Source organism: Lutra lutra, chromosome 1 (assembly GCF_902655055.1).
Source record: "Lutra lutra chromosome 1, mLutLut1.2, whole genome shotgun sequence".
In the NCBI taxonomy this organism is placed as follows: domain Eukaryota; kingdom Metazoa; phylum Chordata; class Mammalia; order Carnivora; family Mustelidae; genus Lutra; species Lutra lutra.
The window spans coordinates 109,545,832-109,569,606 of record NC_062278.1 but is presented as its reverse complement, the minus strand read 5'-3'; the positions used below and the strand labels follow the sequence as shown (position 1 = coordinate 109,569,606).

At 38.8% G+C, this 23,775-nt stretch overlaps 1 protein-coding gene across 4 annotated transcripts in view; it reads left to right on the top strand.

Moving 5' to 3' along the window:
- Positions 1 to 23,775, top strand: part of IGF2BP2 (insulin like growth factor 2 mRNA binding protein 2) — a 164,754-nt gene that overhangs the window by 118,678 nt on the left and 22,301 nt on the right. For 2 of the 4 annotated variants that reach the window (XM_047732261.1, XM_047732243.1), the window contains exons 3-9: positions 2,157 to 2,205; positions 3,394 to 3,445; positions 6,660 to 6,741; positions 9,183 to 9,455; positions 11,346 to 11,480; positions 20,704 to 20,826; positions 21,163 to 21,298. In XM_047732261.1, coding sequence (XP_047588217.1) covers positions 2,157 to 2,205; positions 3,394 to 3,445; positions 6,660 to 6,741; positions 9,183 to 9,455; positions 11,346 to 11,480; positions 20,704 to 20,826; positions 21,163 to 21,298 — 850 coding nt within the window. The remainder of the gene's footprint in view (positions 1 to 2,156; positions 2,206 to 3,393; positions 3,446 to 6,659; positions 6,742 to 9,182; positions 9,456 to 11,345; positions 11,481 to 20,703; positions 20,827 to 21,162; positions 21,299 to 23,775) is intronic. The other 2 variants (XM_047732270.1, XM_047732253.1) reach the window with 1 other exon arrangement.

The following is a 23,775-nucleotide window of genomic DNA, read 5'->3' as shown; positions in this document are numbered from 1 at the left end:
AGTGTCAGAAAAGAGGTTTCATAGCATAGAGGTAGAAATGAATTCTAGGTTCGTTTTCCTCCTTCCTACCCTGATACAAGATTAGGGGTTCTATAGACTGGCTTGTATTGTCATTTAAGCAGCCCTATAGAAAGCATGAATGCATTCTCATTTTTAAAAAATAAGGCAGAAGTACTCTGTCGGCTCTAGAACATAGGGATGGCCCCCCTGCATTTAAAAACAATCTGAGAAAGCTGGAGGCCCCCCCCATTTACTTCATTGTTTGCTTCCATATTTCTTCTCTCTTTTCCTCTCTGCATGAATTGTAACATTATTTTCAGGGGCTATTGCCCAGATTAAAGCCATGCAAAAACATATGTTACTACTATTTGTTACCTCTGACACCAGAAGAAAAGAAAAAGTAATGGGTACTTTGGCTATCACATCCCTTCTCTTGCAACCCCCTCCCAAATGGATATTTAGGAGAATCGAATGTCAAGTCTATCCATGAAAATGACCTCTCTAATATTTAAATGCTGATTTGTGGGGCACCTAGTGGCTTAGTCGTTAAGCACCAGCCTTCTGCATAGGTCATGATCCCAGGATCCTGGGATGGAGTGCCAGATCACTCTCCCACTCCCCTTGCTTGTGTGTGTGGTTTTTTTTCCTCTCTCTCTCTGTCAAATAAATAAGTAAAACCTTAAAAATAAATAAATAAGTGCTGATTTATATTTTCAGGATCTAACATGTTCTTAAAAGGTAGAAAAATTCGTGGGGTGCCTGAGTGGCTCAGTGGTTTAAGCCTCTGCTTTCCGCTCAGGTCATGATCTCAGGGTCCTGGGATTGAGCCCCATATTAGGCTCTCTGCTCAGCAGGGAGCCTGCTTCCCTTTCTCTCTCTGCCTGCCTCTCTGCCTACTTGTGATCTCTGTCAAATAAATAAATAAAATCTTAAAAAAAAAAGGTAGAAAAATTCTTATCCTCCTATTTCTATTCTTTTATCTATCTAATTTTAATGTTTACATAAAAACAAGAAACAGTCGAAATCACTTAAAGTTATCAGACCAGCAGGATGTCCCAGAAAAACAGAAAAATCCTCTGACTAGAAAGGCGGAAGTCCCAACAGTCCATCAGCAGGGGATGGGTTAAATGCACTTTGGTACATCCAGGTAGGAGAAAATAGAATGAGGAGAAATAGTTGCTCTCTCCCAACATGGGAAGATCAGCAGGATATTACTGTTAAGGTGAAAAAAAAAAAAAACATGCAGAGAGTTTGTAGAATATGCAAATATTTCTGTAAGGGAAAAGGAGAAATAAGAATTTATATTTTTATTCGCGTTTATTTGCATGAAGAAATAGAAGGATACACAAGTAATAAGTAAAAGTATTTTCTTCTGGTGAGGGAAGGGGGTACATGGGAGTAAGTCTTTTCCTAGTCTACCTTTTTATAGTGTTCTAATTTTTGGATTATTACTATATTATTTAAAGATAAAAGTAATTTTTGAGAGGAAGTTTTGCATTATTAGGTACGGGGTGAGCTAAATCTGATCTTGGTGAAGCCCACTCTACATGTGACTTGACCTGTCATGTTTGAGCCTAGGTACCTTTTGGGGTGGGGTCAGTTGCTGGGCCATATGTTTTGGGGAGGAAGGTAGTAAATTCTGTAGTTAGAATCTGTATGACAATTTAAGTTCTGACCACTTTGGCAAGAAGTTGAAAAGGCATGTCTGCGTTTAAACTGTTTCTTTTTTTTTTTTTTTAAGATTTTATTTATTTATTTGACAGACAGAGATCACATAGTAAGCAGAGAGACAGGTAGAGATAGAGAGGGAAGCAGGGTCCCTGCCAAGCAAAGAGCCTGATGTGGGGCTTGATCCCAGAACTCTGGGATCATGACCTGAGCCGAAGGCAGAGGCTTTAACCCACTGAGCCACCCAGGTGCCCCTAAACTGTTTCTTTAGCATATTCAGACTTGCTGGGCTTATTCACTTTTTTCCCCCAAGTAATTGACACCATTAAAACATGATGCTCATGAGTCACAGCTGGAATCTCTTGCCAATGCCTCCGTAAGCCCCCTGAGAAGGTGAACTCAAACTCTGGTCTTGAGCCTCTTTTTATTGCTTGTTGAAGTCTGTGTCCTAGAGAGAGTGCTACAGTCTGAGCTTTCGTTTTTTACAGGAGCAGAAAAATTCAGATCCGAAACATCCCTCCTCACCTGCAGTGGGAGGTAAGCCCGTGTCACCTGTGTGTTTACCATCTCCCTGCTCTCTGTCCTCACCTTGCTTTGTAATAGGCCAGCAAAACCTCTGGCCATCTGTTAGTTCCCTGAGGAATTAGAGGTCCTCAAGGTCTTTCCCACAAGGCCGCTGGGTCCTCTCTCTCCCTTTTTCAGTACCCTTATGTATATGATCTGTCATAACACTTAAGTTTGTGTTTGTCCTTCTTGTGGTGCAAGATGTACGCTTTGAGCCCTCCTGCTCTGTCTTCTCAAGCACCAGGCACCGACAAACTGAAACAAAATGTGTACCTGGTTGGTGATTTTTATCTCATGATTTTGTGAACGATTTTTGCCTTTCCAAATTATGATTTTGGAAAAAAAATAAAATCAGTGGAAACTCAATAAAAATAGAAGTTTGTTAGTTTGAATAGGTTTTTCTTTTTAATTAGTTTTGCTATGAGTAGTGGGTAAGATACAGTTTCAGAATTGTAAAACTTTTTATAAAATAGCAACGTTAAAATCAAGAAGATAAAATTCAAAGAGTGGCTTGCATTATTTAAAAACAAACTGCCCAAATGTTTATTTCCAACTCAAAATCAAAACAGCTTGAAGGAAACAATGTTTTGTCTAATATTTTTATTACTTAAAAAAAACCCCTAATCTTTATTATGAAACATTTCAAACATGTATATCCTATTGCTTTGTAAAAATTAGGAGATTCCATATATTATATGTTAATTTAAAAATAAATAAATAAATAGATAGATAGATAAGGAGATTCCCTAGAGAGAGACAGAGGAAGAATGGTTAAAACTTTCAAGAAGGACAAGTGAGCCTTGTATTTTATTCTGCTTTTCATTTCAAAAGCTGTATATTCCAACTGTCATGATGAATGGGATTGTTAACAGTTACTAAGACTGAAATTCTACTATGTCACCTCAGTGAAAAGATTACTTAGGAGTCAATAAGCAAATGCAAGTACCATGTATTTATTCAGTTGTTTTGTTGCAAGACCTGAAATACCAATTTAATTAGATTATTGCCATAACCGTCCTTGTTTTGTTTTAGTTCATTTGCTGGAAGTTATCACTATACCTTGTGTGTGCGTGTGTGTGTGTGTGTGTGTGTGTGTGTGTGTGTGAATATGATCTTGTCTTCCCATTCTGACATTGAAGCTCTCTTTCTTTCTTTTTTCAGGTGCTGGATGGACTTTTGGCTCAGTATGGGACAGTGGAGAATGTAGAACAAGGTAATAAGTGAGGAAATTAGCCTATTGAATTTTGATAGGGATTATTATCTGTTATTTCTTATAGGCTGGGCCAGCTCCAAGGAGAAATAGTAAATTCAAATTCCTTTGGAACAAGCTTCCTCGTATATGAGAGATATTCAGATCTTTTTATCCATATCTATATAATTTATTTTTTCAAGGACTAGGATTTTCAGGTTGTTTTTTTAATACTCTGTTAATGTGCTGAAGCAGTAGGCAAACACTGTCAGGCCAGGATAAGCTTAATTCACTTGGAAGTAATTGAATTTATGCTCTTACAGTTTTCCTCTTCCTGGCTGAGAACAACAGATCCCTAATGTCTCAGTGATTCTCAAGGAATAGGACTCCTACACCAGAATCCCCCACACTGCTTATGAAAATGCAGACTCTTAGGGCTCACCATAGACCTAGAAAGTAAAACTCTTAGGGGCAAGAGTTCATGAATCTTTATTTTAAACAAGCACCACCCCCAAGTGATTTTTGTATATACTCAAGTTTGAGAGCCACAAGCTTAGGAACAGTGTTGGAAATCCGCAGAAAATAGATACTCTTCTTTCTACCATTCGCATCTCATCTAAAACATGAAATGCTATGATTTTAAAAAGAAAAAAAGGTACATTTTTAAAGAAGCTGGCATCTTATATGGCTCTTTAAGTGTCCCAGAAAAGTAGATTCTAGGCTTTTGATGTGACAGGCTGTAACATGTCATAAAGATTATTTTTCCTTTGGCCTAAAAAGCAGGATGTGAATTCAGTCATTTACTGACTATGGGCCCTTGGAAAAGTCACTTACCCTCCCTGACTCAGTTTCCACCTGTACAAAATGGGGAGAATAATTTCTATCCCTTCCATTTTACTGAGTAGTTGTGGCACCCAAAGAGAATATAAATATATGGAATCCTATATGATCTCAAGGGATTGTTGAGGTTCACTTGAAAATCATCACAGAGAACCCATTTTTTTATATGCAATCTGTTCTATCTGCCAGTATAATAATCATTTTAAAGTAGTAAGTATTCAGATGTTCTCCATTCCATGAGTATTAAAAATATTATTATTCAGTTTCATGCTGCTGACTCCCCACGCCCAAAGGTGAAGGGAAAGAGCTCAGAAAGAAGATACGATTTAGAAGGATTCTCTTTCTCAGTTCTTGGTATTTCCCTCAACATGGAAAAGAAGACACTCTAATAAGGATTGGGTGTGGTAGGCAAGACGGCCTCACAGACATGAACCTGTAAAAGTTACTAGCTAAGGTCATGTTATAAATTCAGGACAATGCCAGGCAAGGAAGAATTATTCCAGGTCCCTGGGGGAGTTTACAATTCCTAGTGCACCTGTGCCCCAGAGACCACCCAGTTTCTGGCTGCCTCACAACTACAGGATGGAAGTGTTGGGCTTTTGTTTTGTTTTGTTTTGTTTCATAGGTGACTCCTGATTCATCAGGGAAACATTTTCAGTAGAGTTTTAAGAAACTTTTTAGAGCTTTTATGTCCAGTGAAATAAATTATTTGAATGACAGCTCAGTTCTTTCCAGAATCACAGAACTGTCTGATTTCCTGAAGACAAGTGTCTTTGAATAACAGAGAATATGACTAAGAAGTGAGAACAAAATCTGAGAATCTGAGAATCCTAGTGGATAGATTTATTCAGGAGGTTCAAACCCAACCCTTTCTCCCTGTGTGGGAGTCGACAGCCTCTTCCGGAGCACTAGAAGGCAGCAAATAGGAACCCTGTGTACATTCTGTGTGTCAGCACTGAGAGAGGACATTTACGGGCTGCTCACCCCCTGTTTGGCACTGTGAGGACTTCTCTGGGTAAGTGTGAACTAGAGGCAGCAAGAACACTCCTGGGGAGAGCCGGGCTGGGCTCAGCATTTATGACATGTAAATCTCAGTGGCAGCTCCTTCCCCGAGGAGTGTGCATCCCTTCCTTGGGAAGGCTGCAGCGACTTTGAAGTTATTGGATAAACAGTATTTTTAACCATGGTCTTTAACCTCTTTGAGAGTCTTACAGAAATTATAAGCCAGAGAGATTCATATAGCCACAACTTTGAGTCTTGAGTAGGGGTGGGGTGTGAGTTTATGAAATTCCTGAAGCTCTAACAGCTTCCAGGATTAGGAATTCCTGCACTGCAGGGTTTTAGTATTCCTTTGGAAAGCAGCTTTATCATGGTTTTCTTGAATTATCATTCACTTTTGTGGTTGTTAACTCCAAGCCTCCCAATAGCTTAAATGTTTAAAGGAAGGATCTGATTTAGTCATGGCTACTAGTTAGAGAAAGACCAGGATTAGGGGGTTAACTTTACTGGCTTGGACTGGGAAAGTTTTATCTTGCCTTCCGAGTTTATTTTTAACTCCTAACTTAAGAAGAAGAGGCAAGCAATTAGGAGCCAAGATAAGCCAGCTCACAAGAGTTTGGTATTAGCCACTCTTAGAGTTTGTGTTCTTTCCTTCAGCCAAGTGAGTTATAATTGTCAGTTTTCTTTGTTTATTATACACAGTTACTAGATTTAACTCACAAAGTCATGGAACTCAGTCAAAGGGAAGCAGAAATATTATTAATTCAACTTTAGGAATGAATGAAGAATTAAAATACTTGCTTACTATTTTATGCATATGTCCAGTTATTTAAAAATAAATGCAGACATAACAATTAAAACTCATACCTTGCTGGTAGTGCAGTAAATTGACATAAACTTCTAGGAAAATAATCTGAAAATATGCATTAGGCATTATGTTCTGTTACCCAGTTATTTTTCTTCTGTGATTTTATCCTAAAAAAGTAATTCAGAAGAGAACACAGATCAGATGGTGTTTGCAGTAAAGGTAATTTTTAGCAATACTACTTAGAATAGCAGGTGTTGGGAATAACCCATATGTCAACAATTGAGGAATGGTTAGGCAAAAATCATGGCACATTTACTTGCTAAAATTTTATGTAACCTTAGAAATGAAAAATACAAATAATGTGCATAGACATAGGCACATACAATAGTATTTATAAGTGAAACTATAGCTTTGAGTTGTATATACAATTGATAACAAATGTGTATATACAGTTGATTAATATGAATGCACACGAATAAAGATAGAGATTCGAATGACTGGAGTTAGGGTGATGAGTTTTTTGTGCATTCTTCTCTAAAGTCTGTTTACATTGAGCCAGAGGGTGACAGCTTTTTTTCTATGACAGTATAGTTTTTGCTTCTTTCCTAGTCAACACAGACACAGAAACTGCCGTTGTCAACGTCACATATGCAACAAGAGAAGAAGCAAAAATGTAAGTGGATTTGGGCTACTTTCCTTTTAAATTTGGGGACGGTTGTCTTTGATTCCCAAAAGGTGCAAACGTTTGACATAGCCAAGGAGCCCCAGGGCATCTTGCTCCCTTTGACAAGTCAGTGGAGCAGGGCATTTGTACTGGGATGTCTGTTGGTGGGTGGTATGGAGACTTTATCTTGAAAAATGTTGAGCCTTGGCATCAAATCCGAGGTGGGTGCTGTGTCGTGTGTGACGTGGTCAGGAGCAGAGGCACCAGCTCTGTGAAACCGTGTTCCTCAGATTCTGCTTTGCCAACCACTGAGAGCTGTTTTACCTGGAGCTTCCCCGTGCACCGTGAGGAAGAAGCACAAACCTATTTCTGCCCACACTTGGTGAAGAGATTAACATCCATTTTTCCTCTGTGTAATATTAAAAAATGGGGATCCATTTTGATGACACCAAGAGCAGGGAGAATTGTCTGGGAGTGGTTAGTCAAAGATCACCTGGTTTGGGTTCTCTTTTCCCAACTTCCATTTACTTCCTAGTCCCCATTCATGACTACGTTGCTTCAGTGATAGTTTATTTTGCAGTCGGCAATGAATGAATTTTTAACAACAACAAAACGAAACAAAACAAAGCCAAGTTCCTTTCTGTAGAAGGTCCTTAAAGTGAAATGCCTGTCAGGTCATTGTAACTAGAATTATGGTCAGACATGGTCCTGTTTCATGGATGTGGCGTAACCTTGGTTGTACGCCCCAAAATTACAGTTTTATTTATTTTTCTTAAAAGGTTTTGTTTTTTTTTTTAAGATTTTATTTATTTATTTGAGAGAGAGACAGTGAGAGAGAGCATGAGTGAGAAGGTCAGAGGGAGAAGCAGACTCCCCATGGAGCTGGGAGCCCGATGCGGGACTCGATCCCGGGACTCCAGGATCATGACCTGAGCCGAAGGCAGTCGTCCAACCAACTGAGCCACCCAGGCGTCCCAGTTTTATTTATTTTTCAAGGTGTCAACACACATGAAGACATATTTAACCCATCCTCATACCACTAGTCTTAAAAAAGTTCATTTTGCATTGAAAAAGGCAATAGATCACTTGCTGTGGACTTTAGCCGCACATAGATAAGCAGGATGCATACCAGCAACTCACCATCATTGCTTGTGTCCAGCTGCCACTTAGTCAGGGCTGCCATACACGATATGACTTTGTTGCTTTTATGGAATTCAAAGGTACTGCTTTGTAATAAATTCACAAACACCTAAACATTAACCTAGTGAATAAGGTTATTGTTTTCACATGCTGTAAAAAATTTGTGAAAAAATTGTGCCACTTCCTGTATAATTATAAAAATGCAGTAGTGGGATGTTGTGTATTTCCTATCAAATTAATAAATAATTTTCAGTAATACTTTTTGTTTTCGAGGACTCAAGGAAACAAACGCTCTCTTAGCTGCTGCGGGATAGTAAGTGTTGAAACCTTTCCAGAAGCACACTGGGCAGTACTTAACAATTAGACTTCTGCGTATACTCTCTGACCCAGCAATTCCATTAGGAGTCTGTTCTGCATGCTTAGGAGTCTGTTCTGCGTGCAGTTGGAGTTGCAGAAATGCCCATGGCAACACTGTACATAATAATAGAAGATTGGACATATATACATAGATACCTATGTATCTGTATCTAACAATAGGGAATGAGTTGCAAAAACGATGATAAGTCAGTAAGATGTTAAACAGCCAGTGAAAACTAAATTACAGGGACTCCTGGATGGCTCAGTTGGTTAAGCCTCTGCCTTTCGACTCGGGGCAGGATCCCAGGGTTCTGGAATGAGTCCCACATCAGGCTCCTTGCTCAGCGGGGAGCCTGGTTCTCTCTCTGCCTGCTCTTCCCTCTGCTTGTACTCTCTCTCTCACACACAAATAAATAAATAAATAAAATCTTTAACAAACAAACAAAAAACAACTAAATTACAGGACATTTAATGACTTGGAAAACAATTAGAGTATTAACTCTTTTTTAAAGATTAGAAAAGAGTATACACACTATTAATCCATGTTTATAAATGATAATATTTAAGAAAAGAAAGATACAGGGTGGACTAGAATTTTTTTTCTCATTTGTGCATACCTATTTCTGAATTTTCAATAATAAATATGCATTATCAAAATGAGAAAAAAGGACTCCTAATTTTATACCATATTTATAAAGAGTTTTTGATGAGGGGGTACAGCCTTGTGTGGTGAAAAAAGGCAGAATGCATAGTTGTATATCAGGTGGGACCAGGCCTGTATGTTATAGCTATGTGTTTAATTGTTACGCTCTGAGGGAGTAGAGCTGGCATCTGCCTTGATCATCACTGTATCCTCGGGGAGGATTACCTAGTAAACCAGACTGTCTCCTGGCCTCAGGGTCCTCTTTGATGTCACTCTCTAACAAAGCTTGCCTGCTCCTGCTGCATTTCAGAGCCATCGAGAAGCTAAGCGGGCATCAGTTTGAGAACTACTCCTTCAAGATTTCCTACATCCCGGATGAAGAGGTGAGCTCCCCTTCGCCCCCTCAGCGAGCCCAGCGTGGGGACCACTCTTCCCGGGAGCAAGGCCACGCCCCTGGGGGCTCTTCTCAGGCCAGACAGATTGATTTCCCGCTGCGGATCCTGGTCCCCACCCAGTTTGTTGGTGCCATCATCGGAAAGGAGGGCTTGACCATAAAGAACATCACTAAGCAGACCCAGTCCCGGTACGTGCCTCCGGGGCTTCCTTTGCTTCCTTCTGACAGGCCCCCTGAGTCCTGGTGGGGCCCAGTCATCCTCAGGTGGCTCTTGCTTGCATCAGCAGTGAGGGGGCGGGGGGTGCTGTGCTGTGTGGGATGGTGGCTTCTTAAAACAGAACTACTAACAAACTAACAGAGCTGAGGACTTTAACGCGCTTCCATCCAGTAGCCTAAAGGTCAGATCCTGAAATACTAAAGGTTCATAAAGAAGGTACTAATGACTTCCCAGCAGAGACTAGTCCTCGTAAGCTTATTAATGCTTGTGAAAACATCAGTTTCTAAAACAGCAGAGGTATGGGGCTGAGTTTTGTGGGATCCCAGAAACCACTTCTCGTAGTTCTTACCTCCTGTCTTGAGTTGGATCCCTGAGTGGTAGTAGTTCTTTGAGATCTCTTAGGTGGTCTCATAAATAGCTACATGAAAGAAGTGAGTGGGTCTGCTCTGTTGACCAAGAAATGAAGTACATTAGCCTTATGTTTAGTCTGTCTAAGGAGATTGAAGCAGGAGTTGTAGTTGTAACAGGTGGTAGGAGTTCTGGGTGAAATGACCTGTGGGACTGTTGATTTTTGAATGTTCTTAAGAACACAGCCTGATGTAATGAAGAAAGCCCGGGTCTCAAAGACCCATGTTGAAGACTGACCATTTAAATGCTCTGCGATTGTAGGGGAAAAAATTGATCTCTGAGCATCAGCTGCTCTTTCCATAAGCCAGGATTATTGTTAGACTTAGGACAGCCAGGCAGATTAAAAGAAATAATTGCTATGAAAGTACTTAAATTGCAAAACACCAAAAAGAGTTATTTACATGCCTAGTGCATTTTATTCACGTCATCCAGAGTGTCTTGTAACCTGAAAGAGAAAACACTATTTTCTTCAAACTGTCTGAGTTACTGCCAAATAATGGGCACTTAAATGTATGAGTCCCAGAGTTCACAGTCATGGCAGTGAAATGATGACCCAGTAGAGAGGGGAAATACTGTCTGCTGTTCCATTTATTTTAAAATCATTCCTTTTCTCCCCTCCAAGTTTGCTTCACTGCAAAAGTGCCTTTTAGTTATATGCCTTTTTTTCCAAAAATTTCTTAAAGTGGCTTTAAAAATGCAACAAGTTTAAATAAAAGTGAACTTTAGTTCTCAAAATATGTGCCTATTTTTTACAAAGAGGCAGAAAACTTCGATCTGGGTTTTCTAATAGCCAGAGTAAAAAGGGATACAATCAATTATGTAATTTTCAAAGATAACAAAAACAAGTAGGGCCACAACTACTCTAAAAAGTCTGATAAAGTCATCAAACTTTTGAGCCATTAGTTTTTAAGAGCCTGGAAGAAGGCAGGCTGCCAGTGGCAAGGAAATCAAAAACTTAGAGAGGCAGAGAAGAGAGGGCATGCCTCTGTTTTTAATCCACACTCAAATATATAAAGCTTGCTTGAATTTGGTGTTTGGATTTGGATTAACACATGGCTTTTAAAAGCTACAATCAGTTTAGAGACTGGCACCATGCCAGCATGCAGTGTTACCCCCACTCACTTTACCCTTTGCTTCTATGATCATTTGAAAGACTACACAAAATACTTCATTTACCAGACTGGCTTCATTACCCAAGTTGGCTTGGTGCCTTTGTCCCACAGCACTGCTGCAAGAAATATTCCCTTCTAAATGGAACTGCAAAGAATTCATGTTTGGCACAAGACGGCCTGCCCTGCTTGCCGCCTTCTTGAAGAATGGTGTTGGTTGCACATGTGCTAATGACACTTCATTGTCTGTGTCCTCACTGTCCGTTGGCCCATGAGATGCTTTCTCGGGACTAGCATCCTGTCCCAGATGATGTTGTGTTATGGCTTCTGATTCTTTCGTTACAGGGTAGACATCCATAGAAAGGAGAACTCGGGGGCTGCGGAGAAGCCTGTCACCATCCATGCCACCCCAGAGGGGACCTCAGAAGCATGCCGCATGATTCTTGAAATCATGCAGAAAGAGGCTGATGAGACCAAACTGTAAGTTTGCATACAATGCCCAGATCAATTAACGGTTCTCATTCACTTAACACAAGAAATTTTTTAAGACCTGTAATTTTGTTACTCAGTAAAGGGAGCAGGGGACAAATTATTTTTAAGAAATTTGTTCCCAAGGAGAATGTAGTAAGAAATAGATATTTGTAATATGGCTGTTTCTTCACTTCAATGTTTCTTTTGGTAACCTGAATGCTTCTGTCACTCGTTAGTAACAATTACTGGTAGAAATATATAGATACATACTTCTAATGCCATCCAATGGTGGAGGCATTGTGTATCTGCATATTCAGTATGATAGCCATTAGCCATGTGTTGCCACTGAGTGCTTGAAATGTGGCCAGCCGAATGGAGGAGCTAAATTATTTTATTTTAATTCATTCAGATGTGCATAGTCACATTTATAACTAATGGCTATCATACTGGACAGTGCAGGTGTGTGTGGAATGTACATTGTCATGGAAACCATCATTTACTTTTCTGGAAAAGGTTTTTACTACCATGCTGCACTCTTAAATTTTCCTTAAGTAGTAGAAACTGGTATCCAAGTATCTACTTTACTCTTCTTTCATCTCCTTCCCTCCTTTTCTTTCTTTCTTTCTTTCTTTTTTTTTTTTTTTTTACAAAATACTTCTTGGGATTCCTGAGTGTTGTACCAGTTCAAACAGTGGTACAATTCTTACTAAACCCATTGACTTTGTATTATAAATGAATTAATGGTAATGGAATAGACAACAAAGAAGCTCCCTGTCAATTTGGGGAAAAAATCCACTTATGGGTAGGGGCAGTTTTATAGAGAAGGAGTGAGGGGATAAATTGAATATGAAATTAACTTAGCAAATAATGTCAAATAAGAGTGTTCTAAAATCAAGAGGATGAAAAGAAAAATAAAACCAAGAAGATGAAAATAGTCCTTAAAAGCCAAACTTCACAAATCTATTCTCAGATTTCATAAGGGACTCTAACTTATAAATTTATTATTTATGAATCATTTACTCTGTTTGAGGCCTTGGAAACCCCCCAAATGCCATGGCTTCATTTAAATAAGCCCCTCCCTCAACCAGGTTATTGAGAACTTTATAAATAATACCCTTCTTGGTCCTTCAACCTCAGGACAAGCAACTTCAAATATTCTAAATAATTAAAAAGACTGATGCGCAAATTAAATTTTTGAGTTTTCACATAGAGTCAATATAGAATTTGAATATCTTTGGAATCAGTTTTTTTGAGTGCCACACTGTGCTAAGCACTGGGCTGGGAAATGAAGCTACAGCCATAAACAGGATCCAGTTCCTGCTTTTATGAAGCTTATGATATAGTGGGAGAGACATTCGCTAAATAGATCCTGAAACCAGTGGGTCATTAAGCACAGCCATGGCACGTGTGGGAGTTGAAAATAACTACATGTAAATGGAGGGCCCTCATTAAGGTTTTAGGAGAATAGAAAGAGATTTGAGGGGCTCAGAGAAGACCTCCCTGGGTAAGTGACATTTAAGCTGTGTCCTGAGGGGGATGAGCAGGAGGGAGAGGATGTAGAAGAGGGATCCTAAATTTTCTTTTTATTCATTTATCATTTATTGAGCACTTACTCTGTGCTGGGCACTGTACTCTGTGCCAATGAACAAAGCCAGTGTGTAGTAGCAATGAATGTTAGATTGCTTTTGGCCCTAACGAGCAGAAAACATAAGTGGCTTAAACACTAAGACACTATTATTCTATCACATAACGAGAAGTCCTGAGGTGAGCGACCGCAAGGTCACTTAAATCACAGACTCAGAGACTCACAACCCTTCTCCTCTGTCTTCCTCAGGATGTCTGATACTCCCCTGGTGATGACAGGATGACTGTAGTGATTTCAGACCTTGTGTCCCCACAGAAAGATACTCAAAAGTTGAAAGAGAGGGCATCCTTGCTCTTTCTTTTTTGAACATTTTTTTTTTCTTTTAAAAAACACATAACAAAATTTATCATCTAACCATTTTTTGTTGAGATATAATTGACATATAATACTGTATTTGTTTCAGGTATACAACATAATTATTGAATATTTGTATATATTGTGAAATGTTCACCACAATAACTCTAGTTAACATCCGTCACCATACATAGTTATAATTTTTTTCCTTGTGACAAGAACTTTTAAGATTTGCTCTCTTAGGAACTTTCATATATTCAGTATAGTGTATCAGCTGTAGTCACCATGCTGCACATTGTATATCATGACTTATTTATTTTATATGGAAGTTTGTAACTTTCCACTCTCTTCACCCATTCTGCCCCCGCCTCCCTACACCCTACCCCGGCTCTGGCAACCATTAATCTGTTCTCTGTATCTATGAGCTTGTTTTGTTTTAGATTCCCCATGTAAATGAGATTATGCAGTATTTGTCTTTCTCTGACTTATTTCACTTAACCATTTTTAAGTGTACAGTTCAATAATGTTTATATATAGTCACATTAATGTGAAACAGATCTCCAGAACTTTTCATCTTACAAAACTGAAACTCTGTACCCATTGAACAACTCTCCTTTTCCCTCTCCCTCTAGCCTTTGGTAACACCATTTTACTTCCTGTTTCTATGAATTTGACTGCTTTAGAGACTGCATATAAGTGGAATCATGCAGTATTTTGTCTTTTTGTAACTGGCTTTTTTCACTTAGTGTAATGTCTTCAAGATTCATCCAAGTTGTAGCATGTGGCAAGACTTCCTTTTTAAAGCTGAATGAGGGGCGCCTGGGTGGCTCAGTGGGTTAAAGCCTCTTCCTTCGGCTCAGGTCATGATCCCAGGGTCCTGGGATCGAACCCCGCATCGGGCTCTCTGCTCGGCAGGGAGACTGCTTCTTCCTCTCTCTCTCTCTGCCTGCCTCTCTGCCTACTTGTGATCTCTCTCTCTGTGAAATAAATAAAATCTTTAAAAATAAATAAAGCTGAATGATATTCCTTTGTGTGCATATATCACATTTTGTTTATTAATCCATTGATGGACATTTGGGTTGCTTTCACCTTCTGGCTGTTGGGAATAGTGCTGTTACAAAATGGATGTACAAATAGCACTTCAAGATCCTGCTTTCAGTTCTTTTGGATATATACCCAGAAGTGACATTGCTGGATCATATGATATTCCTATTTTCAGGGTTTTTTTTTTTTAATTATTTATTTATTTATTAGAGAGAGAGCACTCAAGTAGGTAGAGCAGCAGGCAGAGGGTGAGGGAAAAGCAGGCTCCCTGCCGAACAGAGAGCCCAACACGGGGCTTGATGCTAGGACCCTGGGATCATGACCTGAAGGCAGAGTCTCAACTGACTGAGCCACCCAGGTGCCTCTCTATTTTCAATTTTTTTAGGAACCTCCATACTATTTTCCATAGCAAGGACATCATTCTACAGTGTCACCAACAGTGCACAAGGGATCCAGTTTCTCCACATCCTCACCAGTCATTGTTATCTTCTGTTATTTGGATAGTAGCCAAACTAATGGGTGTAATATTTTGTGCTCACAGTATCTCATAGTGGTTTTTATTTGCATTTCTCTGACGATTGGTGATATTGAGCATCCTTTCATATGCTTATCGGCCATCTGTGTATCTCTTTTAAGAATGTCTATTTAAGTCTTGCCCATTTTTAAAATGGGTTATCTGATTTTTTTGTTATTTTTTTGTTGTTGAGTTGTAGGAGTTCTTTATATATTCTGGGTATTAATCCATTATCAGACATATAATTTACAGATATATTCACTTCTTTTCCCTACATTGCCTTTCGACCCCATTGACTGTGTCCTTTAGTGTACAGAAGTTTTTAAATTTGATGTTGAATTTGTCTATTTTGGTGTTTGTTGCCTTTGCTTTGGTGTCTCACTGCTAAGTCTAATGCCATGAAGCTTTCCTCTGTTTTCTTCTAGGAATATTATAGATTTAGGTCTTTATTCCATTTTGAGTAAATTTTTGTATATGGGCTAAGATAAGGATCTAGCTTCATTTTTTAAAAAAGATTTTATTTATTTATTTGTCAGCACAAGCAGGGGGAGCAGCAGGCAGAGCAAGCAGAGGGGGAAGCAGGCTCCCCACTGAGCAAGGAGCCCAATGCAGGACTTGATCCCAGAACCCTGGGATCATGACCTGAGCCAAAGGCAGTTGCTTAACGGACTGAGCCACCCAGGCTTCCCTAGCTTCATTCTTTTGCATGTGGATATCCAGTTTTCCCAGCACCATTTGTTGAAGACTGTCCTTTTCCCCACTGTATTATCTTGGCACTCTTGTCAAAGATCATTTGGTCATATATGCAAGAGTTTATTTCTGGGCTCTCTGTTCTGTACCATTGGTTTATTTGTCTATCTTGATGCCACTACCATAGTGTCTTTTTTTTTTTTTTTAAGATTTTATTTATTTATTTGAGCGAGAGCATGAGCTGGGAAGAGAGAGAGAAGCAGGCTCCCCACTGAGCAGGGAGCCCAACACAGGGCTCAGTCCCAGGACCCTGGGATCATGAGATGAGCCAAGGGCAGACACCCAACTAACTGAGCCACCCAGATGCCCCACCACTACCATAGTGTCTTAATTACTATAGCCCTGTAACATGTTTTGAAGTCAGGAGGTTTGAGTTCTCTAGCTTTGTTCTTCTTTTTCAGAATTGTTTTTGACTGTTCAGGGTCCCTTGGGATTCCAAGTGAATTCTTTTATTTCTGCAAAAAATGCCATTGGGATTTAATAGGGATTGCATTGAATCTGTAGATCACTTTGAGTAGTATGGACAGCTAAACAATAATAAGTCTTCCAGTTCATGAACACGGGTTTGTCTTTCCATTTATTTTTGTCTTCTTTAATTTCTTTCACCAGTTTTATATGGTTTTCAGCATATAAGCCTTTTATCTCCTTTGTTAGGTTTATTCCTAAGTGTTTTATTCTTTAGGATACTATAGTTAAATGAAACTTTTCTTAATATTCTTTTCTGGTTATTCGTTGTTAGTGTATAGAAACAGAATTGATGGGCTGCCTGGGTAGCTCAGTTAAGTGTCTGCCTTTGGCTCAAGTCATGATTCCAGGATCCTGGGATCCAGCCCCTTGTCAGGCTCCCTGCTTGGCCAGGAGTCTGCTTCTCCCTCTACCTCTCCTCCCTGCTTGTGTGCTCTTTCACTCTCTCTTGCTCTATCAAATAAATAAAATCTTTATTTTTTTTTAAAGATTTTATTTATTTATTTGACACAGAGAGAGGGAGATCACAAGTAGGCAGAGAGGCAGGTGGCGGTGGGGGGGGGGGGTGGCGGGCAGCAGGCTCCCTGCTGAGTGGAGAGCACAATGCAGGTCTCCATGCCAGGACACTGAGACCATGACCTGAGCCTAACGCAGAGGCTTTACCCACTGAGCCACCCAGATGTTCCTGAATAAAATCTTTTAAAAAAGAAAAGAAAAGAAAAGAAAAACAAACACAATTGATTTTTGTGTGTTGATTTTATATCCTGCAACTTTGCTGAATGAGTGTATTCTAACAGTTTTTTTGTGGAATCTTTAGAGTTTTCTTCATTTAAGATCATGTTATCTGCAAACAGATGATAATTTACTTCTTCCTTTTCAATTTTGATGCCTTTGGTTTTGATCTTAGAGGAAGAGCTTTCAGTCTTTGATCATTGAATATGATGTTCAATGTGTGCTTTTCACAAATGGCCTTTATTTTGTTAAGGTAGTTTCCTTCTATTCCTAGCTTGTTGAGTGTTTTTATCATGAAAGGGTGTTAAATTTTTGTCATATGCTTTTTCTACATCAATCAAGATGATCATAAGGTTTTTGACCTACATGTATTGATCTACATTAATGTATATTACATTGTTTTTTTTTTGTTTTTTTAATCATTTTTTTAAATTTATTTTCAGCATAACAGTATTCATTGTTTTTGTACCACGCCCAGTGCTCCATGCAATCCGTGCCCTCTCTAATACCCACCACCTGGTTCCCCCAACCTCCCACCTTAATGTTGAACCACACTTACATTCCAGAAGTACATCCTGCTTGGTCATAATGTAATATCCTTTTAATGCATAATGCGTTTGAATTCATTTTTCTTGTTTTGTTGAGGACTTTTGTATCAATGTTTACCAGGGATGCTGGTCTGTAGTTTTCTTTTCTCAAAGTGTCTTTGTTTAGCTTTGGTATTAAAGATGGCCTCATAGAATGAGTTTGAAAATGTTCCCTCTTCTGCAATTTTTTGGACATTGCAGAAAAGGATTGGTGTTAATTCTTCTTTAAATGTTTAATAGAAAAAATAAGTGTTTGCTAGAATTCTCCTGGGATGCCAGCTGATCCTGGGCTTTTCTTTGTTGGGAGGTTTTTAATTACTGATTGTCTCCTTACTCATCATTGGTCTGTTCAGATTTTCTATTCAAGGTTTAGTCTTAGTAGGTTGTGTTTTTCTTGGAATTTGTCCATTTCTTCTAGGTTATCTGTTTGTTGATGTACAACTGTTCCTCATATTCTTTTGTAATCATTTTTATTTCTGTGACATCAGTTGCAATGTCCCCTCTTTCACTTCTGGTTTTAGATATTTGAGTGTTCTTCCTTAAATATTCTAGATAATGTTTATCAATTTTGTTGCTCTTTTCAAAAACCAATTCATAGTTGGTTTTTTCTTTTGTTTTTCTGTTCTCTCTTTTGCTTATTTTTGCTCTAATCTTTATCATTTCCTTCCTTATACTAGCTTTGGGTTTAGGTTATTCTTTTTCTAATTCCTTAAGAGTTTAAAGTTTTCAGTTTGAGATCTTTCATCCTTTTTTTTTTTTTTTAATCCATTCAGCCAATCCATGTCTTTTAGATTGGGAAAATTAATTCTTTTACATTTAAAGTAATTACTAATGGGGATGGATTTCCTCTTGCCATTTTGTTTTTTTCTGTATTTCTTATAGCTTTCTTGTTCCTCCTTTTCTCTCTTTCTGCATTCTTTTGTGTTTTTTACTTTGTTTTTTGCTTTTTGGTGTTTTTATAGTGGTATCTTTGAGTCCCTTCTCATTTTCTTTTACATATATTCTATAGTATTTCCTTTCTGGTTACCACTGCAATTACATAAAACAACCTAAAGTTATAGCATTCTATTTTAAACTGATAGCAAACTTAACTTCAATCGTATTCAAAAACTGCTCTTTTACACACAAGGAACAAGGAGTCACAAATTTAAGGAGTCACAAATTGCTCCTTAAATATTTATGCCCATTAACAGATTTATCATTTTAAAAATGTTTTTGTCATTTATATTCTGTACACCAAAATTATTATAGTACAGATTATTATATTTGTGTATTCACTTTTACTAGAGAACCTTATATTTTCATATGGCTTTGTGTTGCTGCTCATTGTCCTTTCATTTCCATTTAAAGGACTCCTTTTAGCATTTCTTGTAGAGCAACTGTAATAATAATGAACTCCCCTAGTTTTTGTTTATCTAGGGAAATCTTAATTTCACCTTCATTTTCACAGCGCAGTTTTGCCATTATAATATCCTTGGTTGATGTGTTTTTCTTTCAGTATTTTGAACATATCATTCCACTCCCTTTTGGCCTGCAAAGTTTCTCTCAGAAATCTGGAAACTCCCTCCCATGTGAATAATCACTTTTCTCTTGCTGCTTTCAAGATTCTCTCTTTGTCTTTGACTTTGGAAAATTGGCTTTTAATGTGTCTTAGTATGATTCTCTTTGGTTTTATTCCCCGTTGGAGTTCTTTGAGCTTCTTGAATCTACATGTCCATTTCTTTCCTGATACTTGGAAAGTTTTCTGCCTTTATTTCTTCAAATGAGCTCTCTGCCCTTTCTCTTTCTTCCTTTTGGGATTTGCATGAGTATATTAGTCCATTTGATCCTGGCCCCTAAGTACCTTAATGTTTCTTTGTGCTTTGTGGGGACTGTTTTCATTCTTTTTTTTTTTTTCTACTTTGACTTGATGATTTCAAATGACCAGTTTTCAAGTTTGCTCATTCTTTCTTCTGCCTGTCAAATCTGCTGTTGAACCTCTTTAATGATTTGGGGGGGGTGGGTTGGTTATTATATTTTTTAGTTACATTATTTGTTTTTTATAGTTTTTCTCTTTGTTGATGTTTCCATTTTGTTCATGCATAGTTTTCTTAATTTTGTTTAGTTGTCTCTCTGTGTTCTCTTTTAGTTCATTGAGTGTCTTTAGGACAATTATTATAAATTCTTTGTCAGGTAGCTCATAGATCTGCATTTCTTTAGGATTGGTTTCTGGAATTCCAGAATATTTTGATCCTTTGATTAGGCCATATTTCCTTGTTTCATTTTTGTCTTTTAATGTTTTGCTTGGCTTAGGGCATTTGAAAAAAAACAACGATCTGTTTGTCTTTGTGCACTGCCTTCATTCAGGGGAAGACCTTCCTTCACTTATCAGCCCTACTGGAGGTGTTAGGGCCTCTCAAACCTTTTCTGATCTCTTTCTCACCCCTGGCTTCTGATTGTGGAACTGCAGCACTAACATACTGCTCACCTCTTTTTTCAGTGGCTTCCAAAACTCTGGTGCCAGTCTCCTCACTGCTCCCAAGTGAGGCAAGACAGAAACCAGTCCCTTGGGCAGCTCCCACATGAGCCAGAGTGTTGGATGTGTGGTCCCATATTTTGTTTACATCCCATGGGAGGATCTCTGGTAGGGAGATTTCTTCCCATTTACTCCTTGAAATGCTGCATAAGGGAAGGAGCATGTGTAGCCACACCGAACATTGCAAATTTTCCCACCCCTTTTACTGGAGTCTTTCTTGGCTTTACAATGGTCAGGGTGCTATAGCTTCTCAGTTGAACTCTGGAGTTCTCACAGAGGTATTCCAGTCCTTTCTATTGTTAACTTGTCTCTGTGGGGTCAGGAGTGCCTGTAGTGTCCTAGTCTGCCATCCAGATGATATTCTCTCTTGTCTTTTTTTAAGAGCAAGAAAAACCTTCCTAAAGTCATGCAACAGACTTCTCCTAATACCTCGTTGTCCAGACTTGCCTCATGCACCCACTTCCAGTCCATCTTAAAAAGGGAATATAATTACCATGGTTTGGCTTATGTTAATCAGAATTCATGCACTGGGCTTGGTGAGGGAACCAGCCTCACCTAAATCCTGTTGCCACTTGGGACCTGAACAAAGATTTCTGTTTGTAAAGGGGAGAAAAGTGGTTTAATAGTTCTTAGGAGGCAACCAGTATGTCCACCTTGAGTGTTGAATTGTTGTTTGTCTCTTTTAGAGCTGAAGAGATTCCTCTGAAAATTTTGGCCCACAATGGCTTAGTTGGAAGACTGATTGGAAAAGAAGGCAGAAATTTGAAGAAAATTGAACATGAGACGGGGACCAAGATAACAATCTCATCGTAAGCCACCCATTCAGTTTAATTGTGCCCAAATGGAGAACTTGAGCATCTTGATATGCCCAACTCCTCCATCTGCCTTTCCTTAAAATGGTAGTATAATCATAATTAATCTAATTCTCTCCAACACCATCAAAACAAATGCATAAATCATTACCAGTCATACACTTTCTACTGTGGATATGAGCTAAGTCACTTCTAAGATTTGAGATAAGATGGCAAGTATTTGATACCACAGTGTGTGGTGAGGGAATCCTCCACCAAGACTTGTTTGTGATCCTTCTGGGATTTTATTTTTCCTTTTGAAAAAGGAAATCTCTCTCTTTTCCCGGTGGCCAGCTTGCAGGATTTGAGCATATACAACCCTGAAAGAACCATCACTGTGAAGGGCACAGTCGAGGCCTGTGCCAATGCAGAGGTAGAGATTATGAAGAAGCTCCGTGAGGCCTTTGAAAATGATATGCTGGCTGTTAATGTAAGTGCCGAATGCTTTCTTCTCTACTGACTTTCACATGTGTTTTCAGGCAGGACACAAGGCTCTCGAAGGATAGTTGTCATTCAGCTAGTGAGTAAGTGCCTTAGAATAGATATGCAGAGTTATTCCTGTCTTCTTGGGGCAAGAGCATTGAAGCAAGCAGGAAACCAACTAGTGGACTGTGATAAATGCACTGGAAAAAAATAGTGTGAAACTATTAAAAGCATAACTCTGAAGATTATAAAGTGAAGAATTGCTTATGATATAATGTTAATTAAGAAAAGAGCACATAGGAGCATATTTAACTCGGGGCACAGTTATGTAAAATAGTATGGAGCAAAATGACTGGAAGGCTGCTTACAAAAATAAAAACAGCTGATGCTCTAGGAAAGGGGGATTTTTTTTTTTCTACATCACAAACTTTCTGTATTATTGTCCTGTTACTTTTTAAATTTAAAAATACATATTTTAAAATTAAACGCTGATGTTCATCCCTTGCTTACTGATCTACCCATCCGGATCACCTAGTAAATGTCATCCACCACCTTGGCTCTCACTGATGCTTCCAGCACACATCTGGGTTTGGGCATGTCCTTCCTGTTATTGCTAACTAACTCTCACTTTATAATGAGGAGACGCCAGTCTGACATTCAGACGTCTTCAAAATATTTGTCTATCAACAAAGCCCAAGCTCCACTCAAAGGAGTAATTTTTTTCATTTTTTTATGATAATGATTTTCTTTTTTTTTATGATAATGATTTTCTAACATAAAATTATATTTTATAATAAATTATATATATAAATATATAAAATACATATTTATATATAAATATTTATCTATTATTTTATAATTATTTATTATTTATTTATATATAAATATATATGATATATTTATATATAAATATATGTTTTATATATTTATATATAAAAATATGTTTTATATATTTATATATAAAAATATACTTATATATTTATATATTATATATATATATAAATAAATTTTATAATAAATTATAAAACATAAAATACTGCAATAAATCCTCATATACCTATAATCCTACTTGAACAGTTATCAGCTCACAGCCTGTTTTGTTTCATCTGGACCTCCATCTGCTTTCCCACCCTTCTTGAATGACTTTGAAGCAAATCCCAGACCTGATAATATTTCACAGAGGAGTAAATATTGACCAAGAGCTTTGTAGGCCAAACCCAGTGCTATCAGTGTAGCTCTTTCTAAGGACCCTCCTTCTCAGGTCAGACCACTGCTCCCACCTCACCCCAACCGCCCACCCCCAGTAGCAGCCCACATCGCATGATAACTGAAACATGACGAGGACAAGATTGCACTGTCGCCTCCTTTTTGTATTTGTCTGTGGAAATAGCCTCAGATGACCTCATTTTCTTCTTTTGGGCTCTTGACATCATACGATAAACATCTCTTCTGTGAGCACCAAGAAAAGCTACAGAAGGGTCTGTGTGCTCCCCATACCTCCACTTAAGCATACCACTTAGACTCACCCATGTCTGCACCAAGGTCATGTGTTGATAGATGGATAACAAAACTACTGGATCTTAGGTATCAGATGAGGTCAAGGTTAAAGATCTCAGCTTTCCTACTCCAGACATCCTAAGAGAAGGCAAGATAATAGGTGACCCCATTCACAGATAAGAAAACTGAAAATGCTAGCTGCTTAGTGTTCAGGGAGACAAAGGTGGGAGCAGGGAGGACCCAGGCCAGGTGATGACATCCCTCTGCTTCAGAAGGGCTATGCAGTTCAAACTCATCGCAGCCTAGGTGGGTATCCCTGTGTATTAATGGGAAATGAGCAAGATGAGAGGATGACAACACTGGCAACCAAACGGTGAAAAATTTGAAGTTGTGAACCATCCTGAACCTGGAGAATGTAGTTTACATATGCGGTATCCTATTGAAAGGTCTGATATTTCTCTGGATAGGTTGGAAAACCTATTAACCCAATATATTTTAAACATATTAATTCCACAAGTATTTATTGAGTATTTACTATGTACCAGGCACTGAGCACACAACACTGAGTGATACGGTCTCCATCCACAAGGAAATTACATCTAAGAGGGAGAGGCAGCCACTCAGGCGGTGCAAATCCGTGTGACTGATCCTTCAAATCCTATTTGAAGGAAACAGGAATGTTGGTGGGGGCACATAGAAGGGTTTCCTGTCTGAGGGGACATCTGAGCTCAGGTGGGACCCTCATGAAGGGCAGGACTTAGCCCCCGTGACGGGGAAGAGAAGCACATTACTTACACAATGGCTAATGTCTACAGGGGCCCAGGGTTCGAGAGGAGTAGGCTGGGCAGGGGGCAGCTGAGGGGTGAGCAGGAAAGAGGGTGTGGGGGCCTGAGTCCCCCGAGGAGCCTGGCTGGCTGTGTGACGATGTGTAGACATTCTCGGAGAAGCTTTGAAGGAATGCCATGGCGATCTTGAGGTTTGGAGAGC